Below are 13,763 nucleotides of genomic sequence, written 5' to 3'. Positions count from 1 at the left end.
TCTATGCAAGGTGAGTGTTTCATGCGGCACTTAGGGGCCACTGAGCAGCTTCAGCACTTATCAGACTCTCCCTCTCAATTTCCCCAACCTCTCTGAGTATGTTTCTACTTCACAGACAAAGTGGGTAAAGGAGGAAACATTTAAGGACTGATTTTGGCTTGGCCAAGACGTCTTGGATCCATCCAACTTCCTTCTTGTCACAGTCCGAAAAATTGAGGAAAGGGAAGGAATTAAACATTTTTGCTCTACCCAATGAGGAACGCAACACATAGGGACAAAAGGCACCGTCTGGCCAATACTCACCCACTGATTGGCTCGCGGAGTAGGAGTCTGTCCGTGTCCGTGACCGCTTGTTGCCTTTGGTGTTTGCTGCAAAGACAGTAAAGATGTACACGTTAAAGGTTCTCCTTCTGAATCTTTTGTTCCCCTGCATGCTGCGGAAAGCTATTCTGTTCCAGAAAACTAAGTCTGGGGGGCGGGGGGCTGGAACCCGTGCTTCCTACAAGTAAGTTTCTTTTGAGGCTACACTAGTCATTCGCACACCGTGCAGCAGACCAGCAGTCCAGGGCAACCAGATCCCTAAAACCGGCCTTCCACATCGACCCTCTTCTGTTTCAGGACAACTCACTGTCCATCAGCCTCCAGTTCAGTAAGGGGTCATATACGAAGGCTTCCAGCACAGCCATGACGCTGTCTTTGTGTTCTCTCAAGACTTCCATCACAGTGTGGCACGTGATTCTGTAGTTTCCATCTAAGCCAGTCACCTGTGGAGAGAGAGGGAAGAAAGGAGTAAAATCACTACTGTCTTCCAACCCAAATCCCCAAAATTCCTGTAAGACAGGGGCGGGGAACCTCTTTCAGTCTGAGGGCCGAATTCAACTGTGGAGAAGCTCCCGCGGGCCACATTCTAGTGGCGGCCATGGCCGAAGGAAAAAGCAGTGGAGCCAAAATACAAAGTAATATGAGCAGATCATAGCTTAAAGCTCTTACTGCCAGTGAATAAGACTTAGGAGAGGCATTTCCACCTTTTAGGATGGAGGTTGGTGGTTGTGGGGAAAGGGGAAGTGTCCATCTGAGGAACTCCAGAGAACCCATTTGGGACCCCAGGAGGACTGGATTTGCCCTTGGTCTGAGGTCCCACACCCAGTTGTGAGGGGACACACTAGGACCTCAAAATGGGATCTCTGAATACTCTAATCCAAGGCTTTGTAGACTCAAGAACACTGTGTGTGCACTTTCTTGCTCCCCAAATTCTATGCCAAGAAATCAAGCAAGATTTGGCTTGATATAAGTTACTTACTTTGTGAGCTGTCAAAAGCTTTCGACAAAGTGCCCCATGATATCCTGATGAGCAAACTAGCTCAAAGTGGGCTAGATGAAACAACAATCCGGTGGATCCACAGTTGGCTACAGAATCAGACTCAAAGAATGCTTATCAATGGGACCTTCTCAAACTGGGGAGAGGTAACGAGTGGGGTACCGCAGGGCTCAGTCCTGGGCCCCGTGCTCTTCAACATTTTTATTAATGACTTGGAGGAGGAGGTGCAGGGAATGCTGATCAGATTTGCAGATGACACAAAATTGGGCGGGATAGCTAATATTTTGGAAGACAGAAACAAAATTCAGAGTGATCTGGATAGACTGGAGCCCTGGGCAGAAAACAACAGAATGACATTTAATAGGGATAAATGCCAAGTTCTGCACCTAGGAAAAAGAAACCAAATGCACAGTTACAAGATGAGGGATACGTGGCTCAACAACACGACAAGCGAGAAGGATCTTGGAATTGTTGTCGATCACAAGCTGAATATGAGCCAACAATGGGATGTGGTTGCAAAAAAGACCAATGCCATTTTGGGCTGCATTAATAGAAGTATATTTTGGGCTGCACTAATAGAAGTATATCGAGAAGGATCTCTTCTCGATCATTCCAGAGTGCAGGACACGGCATAATGGGCTCAAGTTACAGGAAGCCAGATTCTGGCTGAACATCAGGAAAAACTTCCTAACTGTTAGAGTAATACGACAATGGAACTCATTCCCTAGGGAGCTGGTGGGCTCCCCCATGCTGGGGGCATTCAAGACGAGGCTGGACAGCCATCTGTCAGGGATGCTCTGACTTGGATTCCTGCATTGAGCAGGGGGTTGGACTCGATGGCCTTGTAGCCCCTTCCAAACCTACTATTCTATGATTCTATGATATAAGTACACTTAACTTTGTTTTCAGAATTCAAGATTTCAAAGAACTCTTTTTTCCTGCCTGTTGGGGAGGTGTATGGAAGAGCAAGACAGACGAAAGGCAAGTGGGGCCAGAGGGCCAGCCTGACAGTCAACTACTACCTAATAGTCGTGGTGGTGGTGGGAGGAGGAACCGTTTATCCCCAGCGAGCAGTTGGTCAGATCTCCTGCTCATTGTGCCCTGAGATACTAGAGAAGCCCGAGCGGGCAGAATGAGAGTTTAACACAGCCAAGGCAGGTTGCCAGAGAACAGTCTGCCACACGACTCCTGCTACAAAAGGATTATATCTGGGGCAGGAGTGGGGAACCTCTGACCCAGGGTCCAAATGTGGCCCTCCTGGGGTTCCAATGTGCCCTCCTGGGGTTCCAATGTGGCCCTCCTGGGGTTCCCCACATGGCCACACCCCTTCCTGACCCCACCCCCTTCCCCCAATCACAGTTCATTTGGTGGTTCCCTGGCTTTTGTGCAGTTTTCCTCACATTCTAAAAGGTTGACCTGCCTCTCCTAAGGCTTTGTTACTCGCAATAAGACCTTTAAGCTAAAATGTGCTGGGGGGGGGGGGGGGTCCACCACCCCTTTGCCTTCAGCCCTGCCTACTACTAGAATGTGGCCCCTGAGAGCTTTTCTGAAATTGCATTTGGCCCTTGGGCTAAAAGAACTTCCCTGCTCCTTTTCTAGGGCATGTTTCTAAGGTGCACAATCAGTTCATCAGTTCACACAGACCACTGGCCAGGCCTACTGGGTCTCACAGTTGCTCTGAATGAGCTGACGATACATCCCAAAACATACCCAACACTCTCCTGTGGCTGCACATTTCAGGGAAAGATCTGTTGTGGATAAGAGGTTTTTTGGGAAAGCTTGTCTCAATACTGGTCTTCTCGCTGAGGAGCCCCCTGATAAGCTTCCAAGGAACACAGTCTGAAAGGAGACTTCTACTCATGCTTTTTGTATTGTGCAGCTCCGGCCTAAGAGAAGTTTCTTCTCCTGCTTGCAGACAAGCAGGTGCTGGTCTTCACTTACCTCCATGGCATTTGTCAACATCCTCGTCAGCCTAAAAGGAATCTTCTCAGGGAACTTCTCTCTGGTCATTGCGACCTAAAGCCAGGATGAAGGAAAGCCAATTTAATGGAAGGTGGTGATGCTGCAGATATTCCCTTTTACAGGATGGGACTCCTACGGCTGATCTTAAGACTGAGGATCAAGTGTGTGTGTGCGGAGGGAGATCTGCAATTGGATTTCCTGACATTTTAAGTTAAGAGTAATTGCACTCCACCCTGCCTGAGTTGAATCAGGGCAGTGGTGCTGGGGAAGGGATATGCTATACCTAATCCTTCTCTTCCATGTCATTTCTTTGATCTTTATCACCCTCCTGCTGCAGCTGCTATTAGCCCCACAGCAGAAAACATACAGGCACCTGCTTTAATTTAAAATCAAAACACTGGGAGATCTGATCATGCATCACGCATGTCTTGTCTGTTTGGGCCTTTAGTTGATACAGAATGCTTCCTTCCTTCCCACTTTGCCTTTATTCTACAAGGCCAGCTTGCATTTATGTTTTTCATTCATTTATTATATTTCAATACCGCCCAACAGCCAAAGCTAACTTGGATGAAATCCGGGCACAAGTTACCTCAAAGCAGTCTCCAAAGTCAATGTGCAGAATCTTGCCACTTAGTCTGTCAAGCATAAGATTGGAGGGATGCCTGTTGGAGGAACAGCACAGTGGCTGATGCGCTATTTTTGACACAACTCCTTCTGCTTCCCATCCCCTATTGCAGGGTTAGGCAACCTGTGCCCTTCCAGCTATTTTGGACTGCAACTCCCAAAACCCCTGATCACTGGCCATGCTGCCTGGGGCTGATGGGAGTTGCAGTCCAATTATATCTGGAGGGAACCTGCCCTACTGTAACTAAATCTGTGTGCACTGTACCTGCGATAAATTCCCCTCCGTGGGATTCCCTGCCAGTTGATGTCAGGCAGACACCAATGCTGCTTTGTTTTCTGTGTCTACTAAAGACATTTTTATTTAATCAAGCTTTTCCTGAATGACCAGCCATGGTTTTATTGGTATAACTGGATTTTAAATTCTTTTATATTTTGATTTTCCCCCCTTTACTGTTCACCATACAGGAATCTTTTTAAAATATAGAGCAGTTTATAAATTTTGTAAAATAAATAAATGCTTATTCTTCCCCTCTTTAGCCCTCCATTTCGCTCCTCCATGGAAAATTTTAGTTTGTAACCCCTTTGGGGCAAGAACCTGTCCTCATCTCCTTTGCAAAGCTCTGTGTACACTGATGGCGGGTGCCCATATGATAATAGTTTTATATTATTGATGGTGATATTGTATTATACTAATTGTTGCAAGTAGCCTTGGTTGAAAGGCAGGGTTGAAATATTTTAAAGGCAGCAGGTTGATCTATGGACATCTGGAGACCAGGGAGTGTATTTTACGACTCATTGGTCCCTTCTGATTCCTGTAATCCTTTCGATTACTGAATGCCTTTATTTTTTAAGGAAAACGACTTCAGTTTTACTTGCCTGTCACCAAGTCCCAAAATATAACCAACCATTGACATCACAGCTAGCGAGCGAGTGTAATTTGTTCTTCTGTCAAACCACACCTGAGAAAGAAGACAGATCGTGGAGTGAATCAAAGGACTGAATGAAACAGGCCTGTCAGAGGATCAATTTCAGGGAGGGAAATGGATGGTTGAGGAGCCGCTATTGCCGCTCTTAAATTTATGCCAGGGAACAGCAACTAGAGATTGGGTTTGTTTTTTCTGTCAATGTGAAATTCAATCACAACCTTCCCTGCCCCACTGCACAAGCTATTTCTCCGTCCCATCGACACAGCTGAGAAGGTCAACTGCCCACCAAGATTCTGCTTCTACTCACCGAACCTTCACAGCCAGCATTCCATTACTGAATCTTTCCCCTCCCAGCAATAAAAAGGTTAGTGAACGTTTTGTGACATAAGAGCAGCTCAGCCAGTGGCTAAGTGGCCTTACAGCAGGGGTGGGGAATCTCAGGCCCTCTAGGGGTCCCCATGTGGCCCCCTAGGATTCTCCAGGCAGCCATGCCCCCCTTCCCCTTGCCCCATTCTAAAAGGCTGAAATGCCTCTCCTAATGGTATTTTGTCTTTGGCTTCGCCCCTTTTGCCTCCAGCCCTGCCCACCGCTGGAATTTGTCCCCAAGAGCCTGTCTGAGATTGAATTTGTCCCTCGGGCTGAAAGTGCTTCCCTGCCTACCCCTGACTTATAGGATAACAGCTGCTTCTTAACCTTTTGCATTCATGCACAGAGAGCTGCCTCATGTACATGGTTCACTTTTTTTTGCTGGCAGCAAGTTCAAAACGTTTTTATCTGTTGCGTTGTTTTTGAACTTAAGTTCTTTATATTTTCTACCACATTGGGTCGGTTCAGATGATTCTCCAAACCTTGGTTTGGAGAACTGGAAACTTCCCTTGGATTTGCAGTCTCCCTCAACCCCCTTCCAGCCTTCTAATTTCCTTCCTCATTTCCTGAGTTGCGAAAAACCATAGCTTGCCTGGTTCATAGCAAATTATGGCTTATTCAAACCAGGAAATTTGGGTGGGAACCAGAGTGCGTGAGCCCAAAGCTCTTCTCCAGTCCTCCAAACCATGACTTGAGGTTTGTCAGAACCAACCCATTACAAATCACAGAGGATCTGCCGTCAAGGAATTTGAAGTGGCCAATGAGCAATTTACTGGCCGAAGCCACTTTGTTCACTGGTGGAGAAGGGGTATTTCAAAGTCAGCATGAGCTCTCAGAAGCATGCAGTCTGGTTGTACCTCGGAGCTGGGACTCTTCAGCCACAGGAGTTTGGCAAGATCATCCCCAGCCGTATTGTTTACAGCATGTTCAAACACCTCCACCTTCTGCATCAGGGTGAGGTGGTCATAATCAGGAGCCATCTAAAAATAATTAGAGAATCAGCAACATTTAGCAGCTATATTTCTCAAGGAGGCACAAGAGGAGAAATAGGAAGGAAACATAGGACGTTGCCTTATACCACGACAGACCATTGGTCCATCTAGCTCAGTACTGTCTCTACACCATGGACGGACAAGTTGTGGCCCTCCACAGGTTTTGGCCTACAACTCCCATCAGCTCTAGCCAGCATAGTCAATGGTGAGGGATCATGGGAGTTGGAGGCCAAAACCTGTGGAGGGCCACAAGCTGCCCACTGGCAGTGCCTCTCCGGGGTTCCAGCCAGGGATCTTTCCCAGCTCAGAGAGATGCTGGGGATTGAACCTAGGGCCTTCTGCATGTAAAGCAGCTGCTCTACCACTGAGCTACAGCCCTCCCTTATAAAAGAGCTTTACAGCCAAAGGTCTACAGGTTCAGCAGCACCTATGCTAAAACTCTTCCTCTGTGGAGAGCGTAGGATCTTTGGTTACAGCCATGGCCTTACCCTCAGCATGATGCGGTGTTCGATATTGAGCAGAATCTTCTTCTTCTCCCGGTAGTCCCGGATGAGCGCGTGCAGAGTGTCACAATGGGGCACCCAGCCTATAAGACCGGAGTTTGTAGAAAGCGGAATAACTGCGTATCGTTGGATGCTACAACAGGAAGGATACGGAAATTCAAGTTTAAAAAATGCTGGGTTCTGTAAATCAATGGAATAATCAAAATCCACCAGCACAAGAACACAGGGAACTTTAACAGAATCTATTTATTTACTACGTTTTTAATTTGTCTGGTAACAAATGCTCTCTGGGCAGATTACAAAAACCTGAAATGGCTATTGTATTTCAATGACTACTGAAGCATGAATTCTTGTAACTGAATTCCCCACGCCTTTTGCCTGCTTAGCTGGTGTGTGACGGGACTACGCCCAGGCAAGCATTAAAGCCGCAAACAGCATCTGCTTATCCTTCTTTTCGTCACTTAATCATTTGCACCCCAGTGCTGCCATCTCAGTCTTTCCTGCCCTTTAAACCCAGACTGATAGTTGTTGTAACTCCATCCAAGATAACACATGGCAACATTACAGCAGCTTTACCTGTGGCTCTCCCTCCTTAAGCCTCCCTACAGCAATTATTTGTTCACAAATGTCACATTTTATAGTAAATCTCTTTTTCTTTTTCAAGTGGCGTGTTTGAGGTATATACAATAAAGCATGAGGCTAAATATCCTTTAGATCACCTGAGGTTTTTACGGAGGGATGTTGGGTCATTGGCTAGCAGGGTGTTCACAAGTCCGAAAAGCTGCATCACTCTTTCGTCCTGACGAAGATCCTCGTGGCCTTTCAGAAGGAACACAAATTCATGCCCGTTGCTTCCTGTATGGGAAGAGAAGGTCTCTCTTAAGGTGTATAAACCCGGATTTGTGGATTTATATAGGGATTTGCTACTGAGACACAACACAAGAACAGCTTTGCTGGAACAGACCAAGGGTCCACCTAGTCTTTTCTTTCTTTCTTTCTTACATTTATATCCCCACTTTTCCTCCAAGGAGCCCAAGGCGCTGTACATAGTCCTCCTCTCCATTTTATGCTCACAGCAATCCTGTGAGGAAGGCTAGGCTGAGAGTCAGTGACTGGTGCAAAGTCACGCAATGAGCTTCACGACTGAGGATTTGAACCCATGGCCAGCCAGGTCTTTCCAGGAATCCCACAATCAGTACCTGATGATAGTAGCCCTCCACCATTATGCCCCCTCTGCCGCTCGCTAAGCAACTGGCATTCAGAGACAAACTACCTCTGAGCCTTGATGTTCCATTTACCTATTATGACTAATGGACATACCTTACCCACTGTCAATATATTTGACCCTTTTGAGAAGCCATCTAGGCCAGTGGCAATCAGGAGTGAAAAACAAAATTGGGGATGAGGGCATTTTGGGTGTCCCTCCATCCGTTAACGTCAAGTTCTCACCCATTAAAGTTAATTTCCTTGGTCTCTGTTTGGACGTGATCACTTGGAGTGACGGAGCAATGGACTGAATGCGGATGATTTGTTGGTTGGGGTCATACGTCCCTGGGACCGCCAGCTCCAAATCTCGGCACTTCAGGAGTTTGGGTGAAACATACTGGAGCTCCAAGGAGGTCAGCTGCCAGTGAGGAGGCAAAACAATGAATTAAGCCAACAAAACACAGTATTTTAACGCAGTTGCTTTGACTCTCCCATTGACTGCTTGACAATGGTGGATTCCCAGGAGAAACAGCTCTTCCTCTCCCCTCACCTGAGGCAGCTGCTTAGAGATGCGCCTGAAGACATGGTAATAGAGATCCCAGGCTTGGGTGAGGTCCTTGACGTTTCCAGATTTCATGTATTTCCGGCACCACTCCTGGGCTTCCATCAAATCTCTGCCATAAGCCTGAGGAAAAAGGGGGAAATATAGCCCTTCATTCTGTCATTACGATCTAACAGGGATGGGCAACTTATAGGCCAGAACACCTGGAGGGTCACAAGTCCCATCAGCTGATGGCCAGTGGTGAGGGCTCATGGGAGTTGTAGGCCAAAACACCTGAACGGTCAACAAGTTGCCCACCTCTGGTCTAGCAAGAAGGGGAGCCTATTGGGTTCAGCTGCCTTCTGATGCTAACAGTACTTAATCAGCACATCCTTTCTCTCTATCTTCCAAAAGACAGACAAGTCTTCCTCAACCTGCATGCTTGGTTTTTGTTTTTTTGCTCCCCTTTTCTAATCCTCAATCAGGACTAACAGCTTATCACTTGTTGACTGTTTGAGGGAAACACAGTGGCCCATGAAGCAAAAAGAGTGAGGCTGTAACACCTCATAATCTGTCATGCATTTATAGATGGAGACGGTTCATTTCAGGATAACTTTCCTAATTACAAACTCTAATTCTTGTTTTGTGCATAATTCTTATTTCCTCTTGGAGTTATGGGGGACCAGAATCATTTTAACTTTCATTTATACCTGATTGAAGGAGGTTTCCTTGAGAGTCTGAGGCCCGCGCTCCATCATGGCGTGTAGCGGCTCCAGCACTTCAAACATCCCCTTGACATTCCTCTCCCCAAAATAGAGGCGGGATGCCTCTTCAAGCCCTTCATGCCACATCTCATGCCAGAGGATGGCTACGCGGATCAGTTCTTCACTCACCTGGGTTAGAGAAGAGATATAACCCACTGCCTTATATACCCAACAACAGGGACTATTTGTCCATCTAATCCAGGATTGTCTCTTCTGGCAAAAGTTCTCTGAGTGGTCAGGCAGGCTGTCTTTCCTAGCCCTGTTATACTGAGGTCCTCTAAAGAAAAGGACTGACCAGAAGACATTCTACATGCCAAGTATGTGCAGTGCCCCCAAGCTGTGGCCTCTCTATTGGATCAGCCTTCCCCAACCTGGTTCCCTCTGGATGCATTGGACTGCAAACCCCATCAACCCCAGAGAGCTTGGCCATTGCTGGTTTGGAGATTATATATATATATGTATGTATGTATGTATGTATGTTTACATTAACAAAAATTGTCACAGATCAGCTGTACTCCTGGCTGACTGCTAGGGGGAGCTATAAGAGCACTGCGGAGCTTTAGTCACACTTGGTGCTAAAAGCACCTTTTTGTACAATTCTCACATCTGTATGCTACTGCAAAACCTGATTTGGTTAGAATGTACATTCGCTTTGAAATTTGGAGAAGGCCAAGGAGACTTTTGGGGAAGAAACAACAGAACGCATGCAGAGCCTTAATGGATCAGACCGAAAGACCCAGCTAGTCCAGCATTCTAGGACAGGGATGGGGACCCTCAGACCGAGGTTGGGAAGGAGAGTTTTAAATAACATACTGCAGCATCAGAATCATGGCACCCTCCATGCAGGGAGATGTGTGTGTGTGTGGTGGGTGACGCAAACAGGATTGGTGGATGGGCTTGGCTTTTACTGCAAAATAAATAAAATAAACCTACCAGCCCACTGATTTTGGCCCTGATCAGCATCTTTCAAATTTTACATGCTGGCATTAAATAAAAATAGCATACACTCCCCCCAAATACAGCCCCAACAGAGCTAAGCAGATCAATCCTTGCAAAACCATAATTAAAATTGTTTTAAAGAATGAAGGGGTGAGTGTTTCTACAAAGATAAAGCATATAATGATTACCTTGACTACTGAATTGCAAAGTGGAGGGACATATTAATTAAAATGATACAACCCACATGGAGCTTTGGGAGAAGGAGGGATGAAAATCTAAACGAATGAATACATTTTTCTCCACCACACTGGCATACGTGGAGGGTGGGGGAAGAAATGTGTGCATATGCATACCACTCACCATCATGGCTTGCTGGACTAGCGTGTTACTGTGTTCACACATATTCTTCAAGATCTTGTTGGCAGCATTGTGACGGGCTGTTGTTGTAGACTTTGAAGCTACAGTCAGCGGGTAGATCAAAGCCTAAGGCAAGTATCAGAAAGCAGCAATTTATAAACCAAACTTGTTTACAGTCTGGAGCCTGAACGAGGTCAGAAGGGGAGTGAAGGAAGAACTCACCTGTGGGTGGTACCTGCCAATGTCTGTGAGAAGCTGGTAAATAAGTCGGCCCACTAAAGGACGAGGAGTATCGATTCTAGCAATGAGCTGAGGGATAACCTGGTTTTAGAGAAGAGAAGGGGGAAAGAAAACCCAGGCATTATTCAAGGGACACTAACCTTTCCTAACGGCAGCCCTGCCTGGTTCAGACCAAAGGTCCATCTAGTCCAGCATTCTGTTTCTCAAAGTGGCCAACCAGGTATCTCCAAGAAGCCCCCAAGCAGGGTATGAAGGTAACAACCCTCTCCAGCTGTTCTTCTAGAACCCAAAGGGCTCATCCCATAATACATATATGGATGGGGCCTGAGAACACACACACACGGTGCGACAATGGCTGGGTTCAAACAAAATGCTAACCCATGGTTTGCTGAATTTGGGGTTGCCATGTAGTGTGAATCCAGCTGCGCTAACAAGCCATGGTTTGTTAACCACAAACAACCCAGAAAGAAAGACCATGATTTATTTTTGGGTTGTGAACACTGGGTTGCTTAATAAACCACAGGTTGTCATTACATGCAAATAGAGAACTGTGGGTTGTTCATGGGTTGTTGGCAAGAGTGGTAAAAAAAATCCAGCTGCTCTACATGCTGGTATTACAGTGCCACAAAGGCATTTGGGATACAGAGAGGAAGTGGGCAAAAGAGGAGGGAAGCAAACAGCCCAGGGACTGAGAAAACAAAGCACAGTTCATTTGATCGTCTGCCAGACAAACCCTAGGCAGGGCAACAACACATGGATAACCAGGGGTCAAATAAACCATGGGTTAGCATTACGTGCGAGTCAGGTCACAGGCTCAGTTTGTTTAGCCTTTCTGTTATGGAATCCACTGTCATACTTAGGTTTGAACAAGAAAAGGAATCCTCATTTAAAACCAGCCCATTACCTGTAGCCATGTATCAATCTGGATTGCCTTGACCCCTTCAACCAGTGCTTCATTTACTTCTGGCCAGTGGCCGTAGTCGAACCACAAAGTAAGGACTCTGAAGAAAGAAAATGAAATCAAGCTTGGCTCCTTTCTTCTCTCTCCCAGAGACTCTCTCAAAATGAGCAGGGCAAGGGAGCAGTGATTCATTACAGCTGCACACAAGGCCCTTGTTCGCCTGGGTTCAGCAAAGAAGCCAAACAAAAGCACCCAGCAATTAAATTTTTCAAATGAAACGGCTGACCCGCCCATCAGGCACCTGAGTGTATCTTGCAAATTGTTTCCTCGAGACAGAGAGATGGACCGGAAGAAGCCCTGCACAGCTGGAACTGTGTACATCAGGAGCGTTTTGGACAAGTCCTGTTGGGGGAACAAATGTTTTGAGAATCACGAAAGCAACACCCAAGGATATCACGGCATTAGCTGGAGGTGTGAGGAGGCCCAGAACCAGCTGGGCTTGCAAAGCGCGCAGGAAGAATCCTTACCCGTACCTCAGTAACCTTCTGTTGCACGGGAGATGGGGCAGGGCTGTTCTCGGCGCTTTCAGCCTCGCCCTCGCTGTTGCTGCCTTCCGTGTCGGCGCCGGTGACACTGGCCCCGCTGGCATGCCGCAGCTTCTTCTTCTCGTCCCTGGCCTGGTTCTGGTGCTTGTAGTGAAGGACTGCCTCAAAGTTCATCACCGCCCAGGCGTGCCAGGCCTGATGAGTGTGACAAGCCACATTAACGGCACACTTCTCTTTCTGGCACTAATTCGAGGCTACGAAGACCTGGGGGGGCGGGATACTTACATGGCACGTGCCCCGATCAGACGGATCGCATCAGTGGCAGCACCACTAGCGCTGTTTGGATTACCCAGGAGTACACAAAGCCATCTTATCCCAGGGCCAGTCCACTGGTCCCCCTAAGCCCAGCATTACCTAATCGTGGCTGGCAGAGGCTCTCCATGGTTTCCAGTTGGAGTCTTTCATCCCTGCTCTCTAAAACTTTTACCTACAGCAACATTCCCCAAGCTGTTGCCCTCTAGATGTTTTGGACTATAAGGCCCAGAATTCCCGACCACTGGACATGCTGTCTGGGGCGGATGGGAGCTGAATTCCACAACATCTGGAGGGCAAGAGGTTGGGCAAAGTTGCTGGGACCTCCTGCATGCAAAGCAGGTCCTCTGACACTGCGCTACAGACCTCCCCTCGACTCCTTCCCTTGCTCACCTTGTACCAATTGCAGTCATGCTCCGTGGAGGCACTGTAGTACTGCAGGACCTTGGGGATAGTACTCTCATTGATGCCTTGCAGGTTAAGCTGCCACTCGCCCAATTTCAAGAAACACCTGAGAACAGAACATGTAAAAAGCCAGTAACAAAGGAGAATTCTTGGTCAATGGTTTTGCCATAGGGCATTTATCACTCTGGAGCTTAGGGTGAGCAAGTCATGTCTGATCGGCAAGGAAGAAGGCTCGGCCCACCGTTTCCATCTCTTTAACGGTGGGCCTTCAGGCGATCGGGGTTGTGACAGGGCTGGGCTGCATGGAAGTGAACTCAGGCTACATGGAAGTCCTGAGGTTAGGGAAGGAATGGGTCACCAGGGCATAACCTAACAGCTAACTAGGGGGCATTAGATTTTACAGCTCTCTTGGGAACACTGCAGAAAAAATGTTGCATAGCAGTAAGGAATCAATCTAGCTTTATAACGAAGAATACACGGCAAGGTAGTCTGCACTGAGTAGCAGCCCAGCGAAGCAAAAAAAGAGTGCTAAATCTGTATTAATAAATACAGACACGAAGCTACTCTTCTGGTTTATTTAAACCCCTCCTTGGGTTGCTGACAACATTATCCCCAAAGTATCATGGCCATGCTGGCTAGGAATGATTGGGGTTGGAGTCCAACACATCTCCAGAGCACCAGGCTGGGGAAGGCCGCCCTAGGAGGTGATTCTGGGTTGGTGGGCACATTTGGAATTTTGCGAGTGGGCATGGCTGCTCACAGAACACTCGTTTCACAGACAGCCGTGGAGGGCAGCACTTGGCTTTGCAGCACACCCACTTCCCAGGTGAAACAGTATTTTTGTAACTAAAAAAAAGTCTTA

At 47.2% G+C, this 13,763-nt stretch overlaps 1 protein-coding gene across 8 annotated transcripts in view; it reads right to left on the bottom strand.

The window, feature by feature from the left end:
- MTOR (mechanistic target of rapamycin kinase) overlaps positions 1–13,763 on the bottom strand; it is a 119,395-nt gene that overhangs the window by 5,694 nt on the left and 99,938 nt on the right. For 6 of the 8 annotated variants that reach the window (XM_084822366.1, XM_084822367.1, XM_084822365.1 and 3 more), the window contains 17 exons: positions 12,890–13,007; positions 12,167–12,379; positions 11,941–12,041; positions 11,643–11,739; positions 10,721–10,819; positions 10,502–10,624; positions 9,149–9,331; positions 8,448–8,582; positions 8,141–8,315; positions 7,411–7,546; positions 6,677–6,824; positions 6,054–6,176; positions 4,781–4,863; positions 3,870–3,942; positions 3,260–3,334; positions 629–764; positions 304–369 (listed from right to left, as the gene is read on the bottom strand). In XM_084822366.1, the coding sequence (XP_084678492.1) occupies positions 304–369; positions 629–764; positions 3,260–3,334; positions 3,870–3,942; positions 4,781–4,863; positions 6,054–6,176; positions 6,677–6,824; positions 7,411–7,546; positions 8,141–8,315; positions 8,448–8,582; positions 9,149–9,331; positions 10,502–10,624; positions 10,721–10,819; positions 11,643–11,739; positions 11,941–12,041; positions 12,167–12,379; positions 12,890–13,007 (2,084 nt within the window). The remainder of the gene's footprint in view (positions 1–303; positions 370–628; positions 765–3,259; positions 3,335–3,869; positions 3,943–4,780; positions 4,864–6,053; positions 6,177–6,676; positions 6,825–7,410; positions 7,547–8,140; positions 8,316–8,447; positions 8,583–9,148; positions 9,332–10,501; positions 10,625–10,720; positions 10,820–11,642; positions 11,740–11,940; positions 12,042–12,166; positions 12,380–12,889; positions 13,008–13,763) is intronic. The other 2 variants (XM_084822368.1, XM_084822371.1) reach the window with 1 other exon arrangement.

Source organism: Heloderma suspectum, chromosome 15 (assembly GCF_057233095.1).
Source record: "Heloderma suspectum isolate Gila_16-S chromosome 15, 16-S_ref, whole genome shotgun sequence".
In the NCBI taxonomy this organism is placed as follows: Eukaryota; Metazoa; Chordata; class Lepidosauria; order Squamata; family Helodermatidae; genus Heloderma; species Heloderma suspectum.
The sequence above is the reverse complement of the archived record's forward strand: the minus strand, read 5'-3'. Positions and strand labels throughout refer to the sequence as shown.